This window comes from Homarus americanus, unplaced genomic scaffold (genome assembly GCF_018991925.1).
Source record: "Homarus americanus isolate GMGI-L3 unplaced genomic scaffold, GMGI_Hamer_2.0 scaffold4060, whole genome shotgun sequence".
NCBI lineage: Eukaryota > Metazoa > Arthropoda > Malacostraca > Decapoda > Nephropidae > Homarus > Homarus americanus.
In genome coordinates this window covers 3,299,445-3,320,347 of record NW_024746161.1, presented here as the reverse complement: position 1 = coordinate 3,320,347, position 20,903 = coordinate 3,299,445, and the positions used below count along the sequence as shown (strand labels likewise).

At 44.3% G+C, this 20,903-nt stretch overlaps 1 protein-coding gene across 1 annotated transcript in view; it reads right to left on the bottom strand.

The window, feature by feature from the left end:
- Positions 1 to 8,517: 8,517 nt before the first annotated feature.
- The window catches only part of LOC121878960 (collagen alpha-1(XXI) chain-like), a 33,231-nt gene continuing 20,845 nt past the window's right edge, over positions 8,518 to 20,903 (bottom strand). Inside the window, exons 2-3 of the mRNA XM_042385410.1 lie at positions 10,358 to 10,537; positions 8,518 to 8,522 (exon numbers count right to left, since the gene is read on the bottom strand). Coding sequence (XP_042241344.1) covers positions 8,518 to 8,522; positions 10,358 to 10,537 — 185 coding nt within the window. The remainder of the gene's footprint in view (positions 8,523 to 10,357; positions 10,538 to 20,903) is intronic.

The window sequence follows — 20,903 nt, the reverse complement described above, 5'->3', positions numbered from 1 at the left end:
CCAGACTCGCGGGGGTGCTATCCGAACAGAAGCAGCAGCCCAGAATTTATGTTACAGCCTGGATGAGATGTCGACTGTCCTTCTCTCTCCTTAGCTCGGATTTGCTCTGCCTCAGGGGAACGAGAGCATCGGCCCCAAAGCTGACAACAGCTGCAGATATTGACTATGAGGCAACAGTCACTGAATGCCGCATAAATCTGCGGCTCAACTAACTCAACACAGCTAGGAAAGCTACTTATGTATTAGGATATTTAATTTTAAGGTAATAAAATGGCGGCGAAGGTGTGGCTATTGAAGGAAGCTGGAGGCCACGTTTTAAAATGTAGGTAGTTGTAATGGTTGTTAAAGGTGATGGTGTTGGAGGTGATGGTTGTAATAGGTGGTGCTCGAGGTGATGGTGGTAGTGGGTGGTGCTGGAGGAGGTGGTGGTAGTGGGCGGTGCTGGAGGTGATGGTGGTAGTGCGTGGTGCTGGAGGAGGTGGTGGTAGTGGGCGGTGCTGGAGGTGATGGTGGTAGTGGTAGTGGGTGGTGTTGGAGGAGGTGGTGGTAGGGGTGATGTTGTAGGTGATGGTGGTAGTAGTAGTAGGTGGTGTTGGAGGGATGGTGGTAATGGTGGTGCTGGAGGAGATGGTGGTAGTGGGTGGTGTTGTAGGTGATGGTGGTAGTGGGTGGTGTTGGGGTGATAGTGGTAGTGGGTGGTGTTGTAGGTGATGGTGGTAATGGTAGTAGGTGGTGTTGGAGGAGGTGGTGGTAATGGGTGGTGTTGGAGGAGATGGTGGTAGTGTGTGGTGCTGGAGGTGATGGTGGTAGTGGGTGGTGCTGCAGGTGATTGTGGTAGTGGGTGGTGCAGGAGGTGATTGTGGTAGTGGGTGGTGCTGAAGGTGATGATGGTTATGGGTGGTGTTGGAGGTGATGGTGGTAGTGGGTGGTGCTGGAAGTGATGGTGGTTGTGGGTGGTGCTGCAGGTGATTGTGGTAGTGCGTGGTGTTGGAGGAGATGATGGAGTTATGGTGTGGTAATGGTAATGGGTGGTGTTGGAGGTGATGGTGGTAGTGGGTGGTGCAGGTGATTATGGTAGTGGGTGGTGCTGAAGGTGATGGTGGTAGTGGGTGGTGCTCGAGGTGATGGTGGTAGTGGGTGGTGCTGGAGGTGATGGTGGTAATAGGTGGTGCTGAAGGTGATGGTGGTAGTGGGTGGTGTTGGAGAGATGGTGGTAGTGGGTGTTGTTGGAGGTTATAGTGGTAATGGTAATGGGTGGTGTTGGAGGTGATGGTGGTAGTGGTTAATGGGTAGTGTTGGAGGTGATGGTGGTAGTGGGTGGTGCTGTAGGTGATGGTGGTAGTGGGTGGTGGTAGTGGGTGGTGTTGGAGGTGATGGTGGTAGTGGGTGGTGTTGGAGGTGGTGGTGGTAGTGGGTGGTGCTGGAGGTGGTGGTGGTAGTGGGTGATGTTGGAGTGATGGTGGTAGTGGTTAATGGGTGGTGTTGGCGGTGATGGTGGTAGTGGTAATAGGTGGTGTTGGAGAAGGTGGTGGTGGTAGTGGGTGGTGCTGGAGGTGGTGGTGGTAGTGGGTTGTGCTGGAAGTGATGGTGGTAGTGGGTGGTGTTGGGGGTGATGGTGGTAGTGGGTGGTGCTGGAGGTGATGGTGGTAGTGGGTGGTGTTGGAGGTGGTGATAGTGGGTGGTGTTGGAGTGATGGTGGGAGTGGTTAATGGGTGGTGTTAGAGGTGATGGTGGAAGTGGTAATGGGTGGTGTTGGAGAAGGTGGTGGTGGTAGTGGGTGGTGCTGGAGGTGATGGTGGTAGTGGGTGGTGCTGGGTGATGGTGGTAGTGGGTGGTGCTGGAGGTGATGGTGGTAGTGGGTGGTTGCTGGAGGTGATGGTGGTAGTGGGTGGTGCTGGAGGTGATGGTGGTAGTAGGTGGTGCTGGAGGTGATGGTGGTAGTGGGTGGTGCTGAAGATGATGGTGGGTGGTAATGGAGAAGGTGGTGATGATAATGGGTGATGATGGGAGTGAAATTAACTGCAGAAATGGGAAGTGATAGAGATGCGGAGAATAGTTAGGAAGGACGTACTGGAGGTCTTTGAAATGGAGATACACAGACGGTAGAGGTCAAGCTGAGGTTAGGGTGGAGGTGGAGGTAATGAGGGCAGAGAAAAGGGCGTAGGAAAAGGTAAAAGTGGAGGTAAGGGGAGAAAGTGGAGGAGGTGGAGGTAAGGGTGGTGGGGGGTTGGAGGCGAGGGTGTGCAGCGTGGTCGCCGCCGTCTGCCAGGCCGACGGCATTCCACGTCACTCAGGGTGATAGATCAGCGGGGCCACAGGCTGACCATTGACCCACCTACCCCTTCCGTGCCTCTCCTTCCGTGCCTCTCCTTCTGTGCCTCTCCTTCCGTGTCTCTCCTCCGTGTCCTCCTTCCGTGCCCACCTTCTGTAACCTAATTACCTGCTTCCTTTCTATGCAGTCTCCTGTCTCTGCTCTCTGTACCGTGTCCTACCCCGTCCCTGTTTTCTGTACCGTGTCCCACCCCGTCCCTGTCCTCTGTCCTACTGTATCCTACCCCGTCCCTGTCTTCTGTACCGTGTCCCACCTCTGTCCCTGTTTTCTGTACCGTGTCCCACCCCCGTCCCTGTCTTCTGTACCGTGTCCCATCCCTGTCCCTGTCTTCTGTACCGTGTCCCACCCTGTCCCTGTCTTCTGTACCGTGTCCCACCCCGTCCCTGCCTTATGTACCGTGTCCCACCCCGTCCCTGTCCTGTACCGTGTCCCACCCAGTCCCTGTCTTCTGTACCGTGTCCTACTCCCTCCCTGTCCTCTGTACCGTGTCCTACCCCGTCCCTGTCTGCTGTACCGTGTCCCACCCCGTCCCTGTTTTCTGTACCGTGTCCCACCCCGTCCCTGTCTTCTGTACCGTGTCCTATCCCGTCCCTGCCTTATGTACCGTGTCCCACCCTGTCCTTGCCTTATGTACCGTGTCCACTCCCTGTCCCTGCCTTATGTACCGTGTCCCATCCGCCCCTGTCCTCTGTACCGTGTCCTACCCAGTCCCTGTCTTCTGAACCGTGTCCTACTCCGTCCATATATGCTGTACCGTGTCCTATCCAGTCCCTGTCTTCTGTACCGTGTCCTACTCCTCCCTGTCCTCTGTACCGTGTCCCACCCCTGTCCCTGTCTGCTGTACCGTGTCCCACCCCGTTCCTGTTTTCTGTACCGTGTCCCACCCTGTCCCTGTCTTCTGTACCGTGTCTACCCCGTCCCTGCCTTATGTACCGTGTCCCACCCGTCCCTGTCTGCTGTACCGTGTCCTACCCCGTCCCTGTTTTCTGTACCGTGTCCTACCCCGTCCCTGTCTTCTGTACCGTGTCCCACCCCGTCCTTGCCTTATGTACCGTGTCCCACCCCATCCCTGCCTTATGTACCGTGTCCCACCCCGTCCCTGTCTTCTGTACCGTGTCCCACCCCGTCCCTGTCTTCTGTACCGTGTCCCACCCGTCCCTGTCTTCTGTACCATGTCCTACCCCGTCCCTGTCTTCTGTACCGTGTCCCACCCCTGTCCCTGTCTTCTGTACTGCGGTCCCACCCCGTCCCTGTCTTCTGTACCGTGTCCCACCCCGTCCCTGTCTTCTGTACCGTGTCCCACCCCTGTCCCTGTCTTCTGTACCGTGTCCTACCCCTGTCCCTGTCTTCTGTACCCATCTCCCTGTCCCTGTTTCTGTACCTGTGTCCCACCTGTCCCTGTCTGTACCGTGTCCCACCCTGGTCTTCCATGTCCCATCTGTCCCTGTCTTCTGTACCGTGTCCCACCCCGTCCCTGTCTTCTAGTGTCCCTAACCCCTGTCTTCTGTACCGTGTCCCACCCGTCCCTGTTTGCTGTGTGTCCCACCCCAGGTGTCCCACCCCGTCCCTGTCTTCTGTACCGTGTCCTACCCCGTCCCTGTCTTCTGTACCGGTCCCACCCTGTCCCTGTCTTCTGTACCGTGTCCCACTCCCCGTCCCTGTCTTCTGTACCGTGTCCCACCCCGTCCCTGTCTTCTGTACCGTGTCCCTACCCCGTCCCTGTCTGCTGTACCGTGTCCCACCCCGTCCCTGTCTTCACCGTGTCCTACCCCGTCCCTGTCTTCTGTACCGTGTCCTACCCCGTCCCTGTCTTCTGTACCGTCCCACTACCCTGTCCCTGTCTTCTACCCACCCTGTCCCTGTCTTTACAATGTCCTACCCCGTCCCTGTCTTCTGTACCGGTCATACCCGTCCTGTCTTCTGTACCGTGTCCTACCCCGTCCCTGTCTTCTGTACGTGTCCCACCCCGTCCCTGTCTTCTGTCAGTCCACCCGTCCCTGTCTTCTGTACCATGTCCCACCCCCGTCCCTGTCTTCTGTACCGTGTCCTCACCCTCGTCCTTGTCTTCTGTACTGTCCCACCGTCCCTGTCTTCTGTACCGTGTCCTACCCCGTCCCTGTCTTCTGTACCGTGTCCCACCCGTCCCTGTCTTCGTACCGTGTCCCACCCCTCTCCCTGTCTTCTGTACTGTCCACCCCTGTCCCTGTCTTCGTACCGTGTCCCACCCTGTCCCTGTCTGCTGTACCGTGTCCTACCCCGTCCCTGTCTTCTGTACCATGTCCCACCCCGTCCCTGTCTTCTGTACCGTGTCCCACCCGTCCCTGTCTTCTGTACCGTGTCCCACCCCGTCCCTGTCTTCTGTACCGTGTCCCACCCCGTCCCTGTTTGCTGTACCGTGTCCCACCCCTGTTCCTGTCTTTTGTACCGTGTCCTACCTGTCCCTGTCTTCTGTACCGTGTCCCACCCTGTCCTCTTCTGTGTGTCCACCTGTCCCTGTCTTCTGTACCGTGTCCCACCCGTCCCTGCCTTATGTAACGTGTCCTATCCTGTCCCTGTCTTCTGTATCGTGTCCCACCCCGTCCCTGTCTTCTGTACCGTGTCCCACCCGTCCTGTCTTCTGTACCGTGTCCCACCCGTCCCTGCCTTATGTACCGTGTCCCATCCCGTCCCTGTCTTCTGTACCGTGTCCCATTCCCCGTCCCTGTCTTCTGTACCGTGTCCCACCCTGTCCCTGTCTTCTGTACCGTGTTCCCATCCCTGTCCCTGTCTTCTGTACCGTGTCCCCTCCGTCCCTGTCTTCTGTACCGTGTTCCACCCCGTCCCTGTCTTCTGTACCGTGTTCCCACCCTGTCCCTGTCTTCTGTACCGTGTCTCATCTGCCCCGTCTCTGTACCGTCTTCGTCCCTGTCTTCTGTACCCACCCCTGTCCCTGTCTTCTGTACCGTGTCCCACCCTGTCCTGTCTTCTGTACCGTGTCCTACCCCGTCCCTGTCTTCTGTACCGTGTCCCACCCTGTCCCTGTCTTCTGTACCGTGTCCCACCCTGTCCCTGTCTTCTGTACCGTGTCCCACCTTCCCTGTGTTCCGTATTGGTCGCCTTCACCTGCCTTCCATCACACCTTACCTCTGTACCTACCATGTACTGTCATCTTCCTTATCACTACTTTTCACTGTATATATAACCTTTCCTCTCCTTCTCTTCTGCTCTCTTTCTGTGTTAAGTACATTGTCTTCCTCTTTAACGAGTCATCTTTATTGTCTTCCTCTTTGTAAGTGCCACCTTTAGTGTTTTCCTCTTCATATGTTCCATCTTTATTGATTTCCTTCAGGTTCTCTTTTCTTTGTCACTTTCAGTCTTTAGCTCGATGTTTTCCCACACTTTGCGTCCTATTTCACCCATGTTCTGTCCCAGGTCATCCTTATCTGCCATTTCATTCTCTTTTCTCTACTGTCCTTCTTGTGTTCCTCCAACATATTTATCTCTTTCCTGTATGTCTTCTTTATTCTTCTCTTTGTTATCATTCATTACTTTCATATCCCTCCTTGTTCTCTTTGTGTGGTTATTTCCTATGTCCTGTTTATGTGTAAGTTTCCGTTTACGTTTTAGAATAAATATTTTTCTGTTTCCTTCCTCGTGCCTCTCTCTCTATTACGAGCCTCTTGGCGTCATCATTGTGCCCTCCTGCGGCGCTCTTTATTATCACGTGTTTTCGGTCATTCATGTTCTTATCCATTCCTCCGTTCAATTATTGTTCCCTTTAGCTGTTCCCCTGTTTTATTTCTTCTCCTGTTAGACGTTCCTTCCTGTTCATTCCTTCTCCACCGTAATGATAAACGTAATGGCAATAATTAACGTACAACAGGTAGATGAATTCATTGAGTGTGTGTGTGTGTGTGTGTGTGTGTGTGTGTGTGTGTGTGTTTAAGGGTAGCTAACAGGCAACGAAAAGATTATACCTAAGAAAGATATATGGACACTGGTAAAGACAATTATCATCCTCAGTATAATATAACTGTTGTCCCAGTATGTAAACAAGAGGAAGTGTATCGTACTATTACTTGGAGCCTGAGGCCGTGGAAGGGGAGGGCTGGGAATGGTCTTATGTGAGGCCATGTGGAGGGGGAGGTTGTATGGATGGTGAAGTCGGTAGAGAGGGAGAGGAGGACTAGGGTGGTTGCAAGGCTACTGTAGAGCGGCTAGGAGCAGTTTGGAGAGAACTTGCGTCGAGGCAGCTGAAGAACTGGTGGAGTACGTGGCGTTGGTCGGAGGGCGAGGTTAAGCAGTGTTTATAAAGAAGGTTTCACGATGAGATATTATTAAAGTTCTACACACTGATTCACTGCCAAAAACAAGTGTGGAGCCACTGTGTCTGTCGCGTGGCTGTACGTAGTGTGAGGTGGAGCCCTGCTCAGCCATTGCCCATTCTGGTATTTCGGGGCTCGTCAACACCTTAATAATTATACAATCCACAAGCGAGTTTTTTGACAATAAGGAAAACAATCAGAATTAAACTATGGGTACAGATGTTATTATAGAAGGAGTGACAAGCAATAAAAGATATCTATCTATCTATCTATCTATCTATCTATCTATCTATCTATCTATCTATCTATCTATATATATATATATATATATATATATATATATATATATATATATATATATATATATATATATATATGTAGATCCACAATGTAAACGTGATAAGATAAATCTAAGGTGCTCCTGTTGTTTCTCTTTTCCCGTGTGATTTATCAAGATAGATATATATATATATATATATATATATATATATATATATATATATATATATATATATATATATATATATATATATATATATATATATATATATATATATATATATATATGCATAATAATAAATAATGTGTCACATTTTCAGTATTTCATCTCAAAAAGTGCTGGAAATAAATGCTGTTAGGTTTTATTAATAAGGAAGAACGTTACTAGAAACAAGGGTAACCGACCCGACCAGCTTTAGTGTGCAAATATTACCTAAGACAGTGTGCTACACACTGACATGTGTCACAGGTGATCCATTCTCGAGCTTACGTCGTGTGTGTCAAGGACGTCAGTGGCCCGGGCAGGTAGGTATTGTGGCTGAAGAACATGGGAGGGGAGAGGCTATGTGGAAGCTTTTATTGCATTCAGCAACGTTTATATATCTCCAGTTCTTATATTTACATAATTGTTTCATGCATATTCTAGATGGTAACAAGTCAGTTGCAGGTCACGTCTGCTTCATGAAGTTCCAACGCAGAACTTAAGAAAAATATAACAAACTTAGAAATGTGATTTTTCTCCACCAATTAAGCTTGCCTGAAGCTGAGCAGAAAAACGCTCACTTCTGGAAAACCCATGACGTACCTCAGGTTGTAAACCCATGGAGTACCCCTGGTTGTAAGCCCATGACGTACCGTAAGTTGTAAACCATGTCGTAGCTCAGGTTGTAAACCCATGAAGTACTCGAGGTTGTATACCCATGACGTACTACAGGTTGCAAACCCATGTCGTTACAACATGTTGTAAGCCTCAGGCGTACCCCAGGTTGTAAACCCATGGCGCACTCCAGGTTGTAAACCCATGACGTACTCCAGGTTGTAAACTTATGACGTACTCCAGGTTGTAAACCCATGACGCACTCCAGGTTGTAAACCCATGACGTACTCCAGGTTGTAAACTTATGACGTACTCCAGGTTGCATATCCATGTCTTACCCTAGGTTGTAAGCCCATGAAGTACTCCAGGTTGTAAACCCATGAAGTACGCCAGGTTGTAAATTCATGACGTACTCCAGGTTGTAAGCCCATGACGTACTCCAGGTTGTAAACCCATGACGTACTCCAGGTTGTAAACCCATGACGTACTCCAGGTTGTAAACCCATGACGTACTCCAGGTTGTAAACCCATGACGTACTCCAGGTTGTAAACCCATGACGTACTCCAGGTTGTAAACCCATGACGTACTCCAGGTTGTAAACCCCTTTCTTAGATTAACTGGTTCCATCACTTAAGTCACTCATGACGACCGGTTGGTTATAACATCAGATAAATTAGATCAAAAGTGAGAATAAAGTTGGTACAGTTGCCTTTACAATATATCATTTATTCCAAAACGACTTTGTTCAGAAAGTAAACAAACAATGCATAATGGCAGTATTGTACTAACCTGTGGATACAAAACAGAGTCATCATTGTGGAAAGAGATGGACAAACTTCAAATTATTCAAAGAAACATGATAAGCTGTATGCTGTACCAGGCGTAATATATGAAGTCAGAAAGAAAATAGTGAACTAATATTTGATAGAGTGAGAAATATTAACACAAACTACTGACACAAACAGTGATGGTTATGTCGAACAACAAGAACAAGACGAACAATGGTTATGTCCAACAACAAGAACAAGACGAACAATGGTTATGTCCAACAACAAGAACAAGACGAACAATGGTTATGTCCAACAACAAGAACAAGACCAACAATGGTTATGTCCAACAACAAGAACAAGACGAACAATGGTTATGTCCAACAACAAGAACAAGACCAACAATGGTTATGTCCAACAATAGGAACACAAAACAGGGGACAAAAACATAGTTGATTGTATCCTAACACCTGCTAAATGATTACCAACACAAACTGCTGACTGGCCAGAAGGTGTCAGTATATGCGGAAGAAGAACGACTCATGGCAGAAAGTACAGGGGCGTGTAAGGTCCTTCACCCAGCAATAGCTTGATGATATATATTTAAACTCAATAAAGACGCAAAATCATAAAAAAAGGCTACCGGCCATTACGAAAATTTCTGCTAAAAATCATATGAATTATTTAGGATACTCTTAAAATATTAAATTCTTAATAAATATACAGTAGTTTAACATTTTTTTTTCATTATTCACGGTACCGAAGACAATAAAAAACGAGGTTGAGTAAATTTCACGTAGATGCGAGGTGCGTGTGGTGATATTTGTCTAGCTGATGAGCATCTCTCTACTCGGACTGAAATGTCAGCCATGTATTATTCCCAGGCGGCAACCAGGTCTGATGAATGCAAGGATGATTTCAGGTTTTACATCGTTTCGAAAAACTTTCAACATTACATCTTTTCTGGCAGGTTCTTATTTTGGACTGTGGTGTAAGATTACCTTTAATTATTATTATTATTATTATTATTATTATTATTGTTATTGTTATTGTTATTGTTATTGTTATTATTATTATTATTATTATTATTATTATTATTATTATTATTATTATTATTATTATTATTGTCATTATTATTATAATTATTATTATTGCTATTAATAATAATAATAATATTATTATTATTATTATTATTATTCGTAGTAGTAGAAGTAGTATTAGTAGTAGTAGTAGTAGTAGTAGTAGTAGTATATAAAAGATATGCGCGAAAAGTGGGAAGCACTACAAACCATAAGACTGGCGGCTGCAGCGCCTAAAGCAAAGTACAAACAGCAGAAAAGGAGAGACTTGAAGATACAGACAAAGTGAGGAGATAAAAGAGAGTCAGTCAGATGGAAGGAAGTGACACATCCGAGGACGTCATCTCATAAGCTATTTATCAGCAGGTTAACGGTCCTCTCTCGGATAATAGCTAGAATTCCCCTTGACTGATAGTGTACTGTTACCCCAAAGAGAGAGTCATCCGCTACCTGTATGCCTGAAGCCTCATGTTGACTGTAGGATGTCCTCGGGAAGTCTTCAGGTTTAATCCCGCCAGCAGCACACGATAAACACCTGTAACCCCGGGCAAGAATAACTACTGTATATTGGCACGAACTTTCAAAACCTTGTGTAGGGTTTGGTACATTATCTAACACAACTCATAAATACAGGTTAAAATCTTGCCAATTTACCACACAACAATACTGCAATAATAACAATCATAACAGCGTCTGCTGTAGTATTTCCTACCTACTGACAACTTTTCCCCCGGTATAGTCGTATAGAAATGACTTGCCCACAACACAATTCACGAACTGGGACACGGGGACTCTATTACTCGGAATTCTTTTTGGCGGCATCTTTCCTGATGTGTTCGTTTTGATGCATAGAATGCAAATCCGATGTCAGAGAAAGGGTAAAAATGTGTGAGCATACGAAAATAATGTTGAAATGCCCCGGCGAGGTAGACGATCTCTGTGTAAACTTGGTTGTGCTCTGCGGGAATAAATAATTTCTGATAAAAAAGTGAACAAGTCATTGAAACCTAAGCCATCCTATTTACCAAATCGATTATATTTAATTTTGTATTCGTTTAGATAACTTACGGAAAAGGTAGTATGATTGGTTATTTTAGGCAACAGGGGAAGCGTGATTGGTTCATTTCGGTAACAGGAGAAGTATGATTGGTTCATTTAGCTAACTTAGGGGAAGTGTGATTTGTTATGTTAGATAACATAGGGGGAGCATAATTGGTTCATTTAGTTAACTTAGAGAAAGTGTGATTGGTTCGTTTAGGTAACAGGGTAAGTGTGATTGGTTCATTTAAGTAACATAGCTTCGCTTCGCTATCATGGCTGAGTGATGATGGTTAAGGCAAACTGTACCTCACTCGCGTTACACCTACATACAAGATACAATCTCTTCTCGTCACTGTCTTCCGCGTTACTTTACTTTTTATGAATCGTCTTTGTGTTTCTATTTGTGTGTACTCGTACCCATGTATGTGAGTTAAGTGGTTGTTCGGTTTGTGATAGGTGTGTGCGTGTGTGTGTGTGTGTGTTGGGAGATGGTGGTAGATAGAGGTGTGTCGTGAATAAGAGTGAGAGGAGGTCTGTCGTGGACGAAGATGGGTGGCATAGGGAGTTGGTATGTGTTAGGGAATGGGGTGATTGGTGTGTATGTGATCGGGTAGGTGGTATACGGAATAGGGTGGGTGGAAGCAGGTGCGTGTGCAGGGATGTTGGGGTGGGCGGGTGGGTGGGTGCTGTGAAGGGAGTGTGATCGCTAAGGTGAAGGTGCTGAGGCACAGATGTAGGGGACAAGTGTTTTGAGATGGAGAAAGTAACTTGACCTAAGAGTGTAGATGGGTAACTAACCTGGGTGTATGGGTTAACACAGATTCACTTATTACACTGGGGAACACACTTTCGGTTGCATGAGTTCTGACACTTGATTCTGGTAGATTTGAGGTCACAGATTCTGAAAATGGCATTCGTTTGTGCAGATCAGGTCTAGTTTTGACTTAGTTCGAGATCTGGGTCTGTCTAAAAAGCTGTCAGAATTGTTGGCTTCACGGTTAAAAGATAAAAACTTGCTGAAAATAGACACAAAGGTAACATTCTTTCGCAACAGAGAAAAGAACCTCTTACAGTTCTTTGATTCTAAATTTGACTTCGTCTACTGTTGTGATATTTCTGGATTAGTCACCGCGATGGGAGCTCCAGGTTATGATCCGAAAGAGTGGCGCCTCTTTATAGATAGCTCTAAGCGGAGTCTGAAGTGTGTTTTATTACATATAGGCAACATCTTTGGCGCAATACCCATAGGACACTCAGTACACCTGAAAGAAAAATATGAACACATCAAAACGGTTTTGGAGCAACTCAAATATGAAGAACACAAATGGATCATCTGTGTTGATCTAAAAATGGTCAATTTTTTGCTAGGACAGCAAGGTGGGTATACAAAATTTCCTTGCTTTATCTGCCTCTGGGACAGCAGAGCCAAAGACAGACACTGGATTCAGAAGGAATGGCCAGTTAGGGAAAGCCTCAATGATGGGGAAAAGAACATCATTTATGAACCCCTAGTGGAACGTGAAAAAATTGTTTTCCCGCCCCTTCACATCAAGCTGGGCCTTATGAAACAGTTTGTCAAGGCGCTCGATACTGACAGTGACTGTTTTAAGTATCTGTGTGAAGTGTTCCCTGGTTTAACGCTAGAAAAACTCAAAGCAGGTATTTTCGACGGCCCTCAAATTAGGACGCTGATTAAAGACCAAGCCTTCACTCAATCCATGACTGATGTTGAGAGAAATGCATGGGGGAGCATTCGTTTCTGTTGTAAGGAACTTTCTTGGAAACAGGAAATCAGAGGACTATAAAAAGCTCGTTGAATCTTTGATGGAAAGTTTCCATGTGTTAGGTTGCAACATGAGCATTAAGATGCATTTCCTGAACAGTCATCTTGAACTGTTTCCGGCAAACTTGGGGGACGTGAGTGATGAGCAAGGTGAACGCTGTCACCAGGATATCAAAGTCATGGAAGACAGGTATCAAGGTCGCTGGGACATTCACATGATGGCGGACTATTGCTGGAGCATTCAGCGAGACTGCACTGAGAGGCGATATTCAAGACAGTCCATTAAACGCAAGTTTGTGCCTGAATAAATCTGGCATAGTTCACAAAAGCAACTGATGAATCCAAAATATGCTTGTCAAGGTAAATAAAAGTAATTAAAATTAATTCTACGTGTTTGGTAATTCCTCTCTGTGTGCTGGTTTAGATTTTTAGCAGTAGTATATGGTAGTCTAACTATATATAGTAGTAAATGGTAGGTAACTCACCGCAACAAAACTAGACCCGATAGAAAAAACCGGTGCCATATTTGAAATCAGTGACCTCAATTTACCCAGAAACAGGTTTCAAAATGTATGCAACTGACAAAAAGTTGAATTTTGTCTACAGTGTTATCATTCATTTCCTCTGAAAAATGAATCAACGTGATGCTGGATTTAAGTGAGAATAACAAAGCAGCATTCACTAAGTAACAAGTCTTATACTACATACATACAAGAGTGAGTCATCGCCCGAACCTATTCCAAAATATACTAGTGAGTGAAAACTTACATGTAAGTCAAGTCATGAAATGTCTCGACAATTTTACAAATTGTTCAGTCCACACACACACACACACACACGCACACACGCACGCACACGCACACACACACACACACACATACACACACACACACCGCACACACACACACACACACACACACACACACACACACGCACGCACACACACACACACACACACACACACACACACACACACACACACACACACACACACACACACACACACACACACACACACACACACACACACACACACACACACACACACACACTCAAAATAAGATAGATAATTAACAACAAACTATATACAAAAGTGAGATTTTCTTGGGCAATTAAATGGAAATATAAAGAAAAATAATACCAATTCCTTAGCATGAATTATACATGGTGATGGTGCTCTTAGCGGCCAGGGTTAATGATCGAATTAAAAAGAAGAACAACAGTGCTCGAGTTGGTGGGTACTGGGCGGCGGTGTGGAGCTGTCACCACTAGACCAGTGGAGTGGCTGTTCTGACCCCACCACTGCCTCCTCGTACTCAAACCCTGGTGCCTATTCGTGGACTTTTTCACATTACTAAAACTAAATCTAGTATCTTACGTCTAACAATCAAGTGATATTGAGAAAAAGCTTTGATTAAAATGTACATAAGAGCAAGATATACTTTGTTATACATTAGCATATATTTTCCCATTCCTGATAGAGATTCAAGAATTAATTTATACAGTGAGAAATGACTACAGCGACACCTCTAGTACTAACGTATGACCGGGGGTAAAGTGAACTTATAACAACACATGTACAGCCCCTGTATACTAAACCATATACAGTATATACCTGCCATCGGGAGCCAGGCGCCGCCAACACCTGTTACATTAACCGCTGTGTGTGCTATTCTAACTTACTTCACTGTGAGTATTTGTTCTCTTGAACTAACATGGAAGGAGAAGAAAACTAGTTAATTCGTTTATATTAACATATAAAATTACAGTGGATATTTTACATAATGACGTTACTGCGTGGGACACAAAGACCACGTTCTCTATTCATCCAAATGGGTTAAAATGAACTCAAATAAACTTAAATGGACTACGCAATCTAACCTAACCATGCTTGCTCATTCAGGTGTCCATTGGAATAATATTGCTTCATATGGGTTGGCTGTACTCATTTAGGGTTTCTCTTGGTCCTTTGAGTTTGCATAGTATACAGTCGGCCAAATAAATTCGCAGAAACCAAACAAGTATAGGGTAAGGCAACGGATCTGGTAATAATTTTTTTTTTTTATTGGGCACCCCATCCTTGTGCAAGGTGAAGCGCAAGCGTTTGCCCAACAGGGCAGCATGCCAAGTTCATGCTTGCTTATGTCTCGCGAGCTAAGGGCGTAAAGCCTGAAGAGTCAATGGTTTATGTTCTAAGCAAGTTATTGGAAGTTCGGACAACTTGTCCCTGAATACGAAATCGCAACTTTCGATTTACAGCAGGTACCTACTTTGCTGCTGGGTGAACAGGGACCAAGGGACTAGGAATAGTGTCCAAACAACTTCCGCTGGCCCGGAATCGAACCCGTGACATCTTTTCGCGAGGCAAGAACAGTACTGCTCTACCACCAGCTCCCTGGGTCTGGTAATAATGTAAAGTTAGGGGAGACGGGGTGGTAGGTGGGGTAAGGGAGGCCTCGTTTGAGGAGCGAGTTTTCACACTATTACCAGATCTTTAGCCCTACCCTGTATTTGTTGGGTCTGTGAGACTTATTTGACCGACTATACCATATGAGACTACGTAGGTGTAATCTGAACATTTGTGTCTCTTTAAGTGTCTTAGTGGGTGTCCAGTTGAACCATTTTGTGTTTTAATTGGGTCGTATTTTGGATCAAGTTCAGTTTAACATCTTAGCATTGCTAGGCATGGTTTGGTTAATTGGTTGATCCCTGTGTCCTGCTTCGTAAGTGATTTTCAAACTATTTTTCTTGTTCCTCCATCAGATACTGAACTTTATACCTTAAAATAAATATACTAATGTAGACCCAAAATAGCAACAAGATTGAGAAGCTAAACTGAACGTTGACTAAATTTGTCCATATTGTCCTTAGAAGCATCACAGCTCTGTAAACATACGCCCCTTGAAGGAGACTGTGAAACTAAGTCATTATGGACAACACACAAAACGAATTAACTGAACTAAACTTAGCGATCATAGATTATTTTGGTAGATGTGAAATAAGGTGAACACTTACCAGCGACTTTAGGTATAGGTCGGGCTAGTGGTTTAGGTATGGATAATAGTATAGGTCGGGCTAGTGGTTTAGGTATGGATAATAGTATAGGTCTGGCTAGTGGTTTAGGTATGGATAATAGTGTAAGTCAAGCTAGTGGTTTAGGTATGGATAATAGTATAGGTCGGGCTAGTGGTTTAGGTATGGATAATAGTGTAGGTCAGGCTAGTGGTTTAGGTATGGATAATAGTATAGGTCGGGCTAGTGATTTAGGTATGGATAATGAATGGTGTACGTCGGGCTAGTGGTTTAGGTATTGTCAAGGATCTACACTACGTTTCAGCCCGTTATAGATTTGTATAGATGAAGGAAAACGAAAGGATGAAATAACAGAAGAAGGGAATTAATGAAAATATAAGTACACTTCACTAGCAGCTCCAATTATTGTTAGAAGTTATTACAAAATATATCAGTGAACTTTACCACATATGTTACTAATAATGAACAACAAAAGAATACATAATTACCTAAAAATTATAGCCGTAAGAATGGCATAATCAGACATCACTCCATGATAAAGGTAGAACACAAAAAATTAAATCCAAACTATGATTACAAACACAAATTAATAATAATCCAAGACCAAGTTAACGTTGTATAACAGCCTAGAGATTTTTAAATAAGGTGGTTCACAATATACCCATACACAAACTGTTACTGTACCGTCAGAATCGTAAGCCAGGGCTGGACGTAACACCATAATTGTCACGGTGATGTAGTCGTCTTAAGGACAGAGACCTTGTTAATGAGAAAAAGAGAAATATCTGAGAGAACTGATATAAGGATATTACAGCATCTCCCAGGGACAGGTTTAACAACGAAGAGATCAAAACAAAAAGCGGACAGACATACATGTAAAAGCAATAAGATAATGTAGTGCGAAGCGGAGAAAGCTATCAAAAAGTATAAGGAATGGCGTGTTAGATAAATCAAAGAGACAAGTAATGATGAAGGGTTAAGCTGAGAGACACGTAAAAACATCCTCAGAGTGAGAGTAAACAACGCTGATGACACAAGAACGTGGCGGGGACAGTTAAGAGAAGCCCTAACCTGACCTAACCTAACCTAACCTCAGGGAAGGCATATGGAAAACAACAACAACAACAATAACAACAAAACAACTTATGTCCGGATTTATATATGAAATGAAACCAAAATGTTGTTAATATTATAACCAGTTTCAACACACTGGACACTTAGCATGATTTTTGTTGTTATATTCGGAAACATATTTATGTCTCTGTGTCTGTCTCATTATAAGTCTCATTCTCTATATGTCTGTGTCTGTCTCATTATAAGTCTCATTCTCTGTATGTCTGTGTCTTTCTCTCTACTGAATTTATATCTCTACAAGTTATCTTTATCGTTCTTTATATCTCTCTTATATTTCTCCCATACTCACTTTATCTATATCTTTAACAGCAACAACCATTAACCACAACAACCACAACAACAACAACAACAACAACAACAAAAATGTTTTACAAACAACACAAAACAAAGATTATTCAGAGTGAATGAGTTGACCCACCACCAACAACTCATAACCCACCACCAACAACTCATAACCCACCACCAACAACTCATAACCCACCACCAACAACTCGTAACCCACCACCAACAACTCATAACCCACCACCAACAACTCATAACCACCACCAACAACTCATAACCCACCACCAACAACTCATAACCCACCAACAACTCATAACCCACCACCAACAACTCATAACCCACCACCAACAACTCATAACCCACCACCAACAACATAACCCACCACCAACTCCTCATAACCCACCACCACCAACTTATAACCCACCACCAACAACTCACCATCAATCACCAACAATTCATTACCAATCGCCAACAACTCATCGCCAACACTCACTGCATCATACCCTCTCCCACCTCATAACCTACCACCATCAATTAATAACCAATCACAAACAACTCATCACTAATCACCAACAACTCATTACCAATCACCAACAACTCAACACACACCACCAACAACTTACAGTAATCACCAACAATCACCAACAACTCACCAACAATCACGAACAACTCACCAACACTCACTAACAATCACCAACAGCTCACCACACACCACCAACAACTCACCACCTACAATTCAACACCAATCACCAACAGCTCACCACACACCACCAACATCCCATCACCAATCAACAACAACTCAACACACACCTCCAGCAACTTACCACTAATCATCAAAACTCACCAACAATCACCAACAACTCACCAACACTCACCAACAACTCACCAACAACTCACCACCAACAACACATCACCAACACACCGCATCACACCCGTCTACCACCTCAAGTGACCGCGAGGGGGGTTAGTGGATGACAATTCTAAAATTATCTTTTGAGGACTTGTAATTACTCTGTGTTGGGTTAATATCTTCCTTTATATTTATGTGTCGTTCCAGATCCTTAGTACATTGGCTTAGGAAAATCTATCAGAGGCAGAATCGTCTTGGGTCTTGTGAACAAAAAGCATCATCATAAACAGGTAATAAGACACAATGAACATTATATAAACAAAAGCTGGACTGAAAAAAAAAAAACATTAGCAAGATGAAACATATCTTGGGGGAGAACAGGCGAAGGAGAGAATCGTAGCCAGTGTGTTGGTTGATTTACTGTTTGGTGGGGCGGTGTATGGTGTGTCGTGATAACACATCGATACCGCCTGATAGGAGAACACACAAAGAACTCCTGACAGACCTTAATTGCTGTATTCTGGTTCCTAATTAAGAGTGTCAGTCGCCGCCTAGAGTGAAGGTTCACGCATACCTTAACATCAACCAAATTATCAACCGCCAGGTTTAACGTATAGTATATCGTATATATAGAGTGTGTAGCACTATACACCATTGCGTTAGATTCTACAGTGTTATATCGTATGACAGAGTATCAAGATGAATGTAGTCCCAGAGACAAAAGTTCCCAATATCTAAAGTAATATTAAGTAACATCCGACAGCGGTAATGGCTCTGGGAGGTTTGTGGTGGGCGCTCGCTAGTTGCTTCGCATTTGTTTGGCACAGCCAATTTTCCCCCAATTATTTCCGCCAATTTCCCAATCAGGTGGTGAGACAGATGTCTTCCACGGTGTCGGGCCTTCTCAGCCGCGCCCGACGCCACCACCTATATTGACCAACACTTCCTATTGTCCTCCTAAATTTTGTTATGATCACATACATTCAAATTTACAAAATATATTTTTCTCGAGACTGAACCTAATTTCAACTCACCGTCGTCGTATAAATGTTGGAGCTACAGAAAATAAAATCACTGCTGGAAGACCTTGATGGCAGACTCAACCACACAAGAGTAACGCCTATAATGACTTCCTGAAGACCTTCTTTTATTCTTCTTTGGGTTCACATCATGAGTCAATACGTAAACAAGTGTCGTACAGTACAGGACCCCCCCCTCAAAACACACTGACTTACACCCACCTCTATGTAATTTCTCCATCATTAATCATCACAACCTGTACTTAAAAACATCCCAAACCAAAAATATATCGTCCACAACCACGATGTAAAAATAATAGGAATATATTGTCTGTTTATTACGTGACCCTTTATTTGTTGTTACCTCCTTACCTTCTACCACTTACACCTCTCCTGCCACCACCACCTACGCCCTTCCTTCCTGCCACCATCTCACCAGGCCCTCCTGCCAACACCTAAACCTCTCGTGCCACTACCTAAATCCACATTACCCTGCACAACCAACACCCTCAAACCTTCTGACACCACCGCCATTTGCACCATCACCCATCCTATCCACACACACACACACACCTGCCATCACGAGTCTTAGTTGGTAAGTGCTATAGCTAGAGACATGAGCCCACTCTGGTATTAACTCATTCGCTTTTTGTAGCGGGTCTGGGTGGAGACGATCAAACATTCTTTTTGTGGCTGTAGTTTGAATCCTTTAGATTGACGAGTTCCATGACTTATATAATCTATAAGTTCCATGGAAATAATGTTGCCCTGATCACCATGCAAGAGCTTCAGAGCTATCATGATGTTGACTTCAATTATTATATCTGATACTGACATCTAGTTCTTTACTCATATTAAGTACTTTATTGCTCACGGGACAGCCTAAAATATTTCTCAGGGCTTTATTTAGATTTTTTGTTTAAGTTTGTCAATTCATTTCCCTTCACCAGGACCATAGCTGTTGCGTGGATATCCGAGATCTTATAGCCTAGGTGTAGTCGGGGTCAGAAGATCTCGTCCTCCGAAAATGATGCAGTGTCGACCACAAATGAAATTAAACAGCACACCCCGCACAAACGACAGTCAGGACAAATTCGTACATTCATTCCAGAAACCCCTTTCCTGGTGAAACGAGTTACTGGCATGAACTTTTGTTCGTGGCTGTACATTGTTTTACAATTCTAGTATAAGCACCATAGATGAGTTACATCCCGCTACACTTCGGTTTTAGTCTACATTGAGGTTATCTGTTGTATGGAAGGTGAAGTACAAGGAATAGAGACACCGATATTTTAAAAGAGGTGACATAGTCAATGGTATTGTTCGCAGTCACTAACTTGTTTGTTGAATACTTTAGTTTACCCAGTGGAGATGAGAGACCAAGGTTCTTACAGACTGACTGTACAGTACATGGGTTCCAGGTAGTTAGCATGCAAGATGAGCTTTAGTATGCATAACAAACAGTAATATAGTATCTGTAGGGGTTGATTTTAATAGTGCGTTCATTAGTACATTGAACAGGGTGGGGAATGCCAAGTTGCCTATTTTGACGTCACTTTTGTAACCCTGAAACAGTGCAGCAGCCTTCTGTTGGTGAGGTAACCACTTACTCAATGTAACAGCCGACCTCCTATCCATTTTGACTAGTCAGTACAGTATAAGTTGCCTATTGGCAATATCAAATGTAACTTTTAGGTTAAAAATGTGGTGTATTCATCCTTCCATCCACATGCACATTTATGAATGTAGTAATGCAATTATATACGTTTTCCAAGTGTGAAGCCACATATTAGATGATATGTATTCTCTGATTCCATAAGTCTGCCAAGAACCATCCTCAGAGTTTTACTGAGGCAGCTGGTTGAAATATACAGCCTCTAGACTAAGGTTAGGATATACCTGTAAGGGCGGTACTTCTGGCAGTATGCCCTCAAGCTTTAGACTGTGAAAAATAAAAGATTCTATGGACAGGTCAAGCATACGTATGTGTTTACAATGTCACAACACTTTATCTCTGAAGGCAAGGTAGCTATAGTCCTTCGATTGTGTTTATATTTTGTTATTTTAGGGATAATAACACAGGCAACAAATTTAAACTGTTTGTCTGCTACTAAAATGCAGGTGTTCTTCAGTAAATCTGGGGCGCTGATTTCAAATCTGGTCAATTAGCCCATCACTTCAG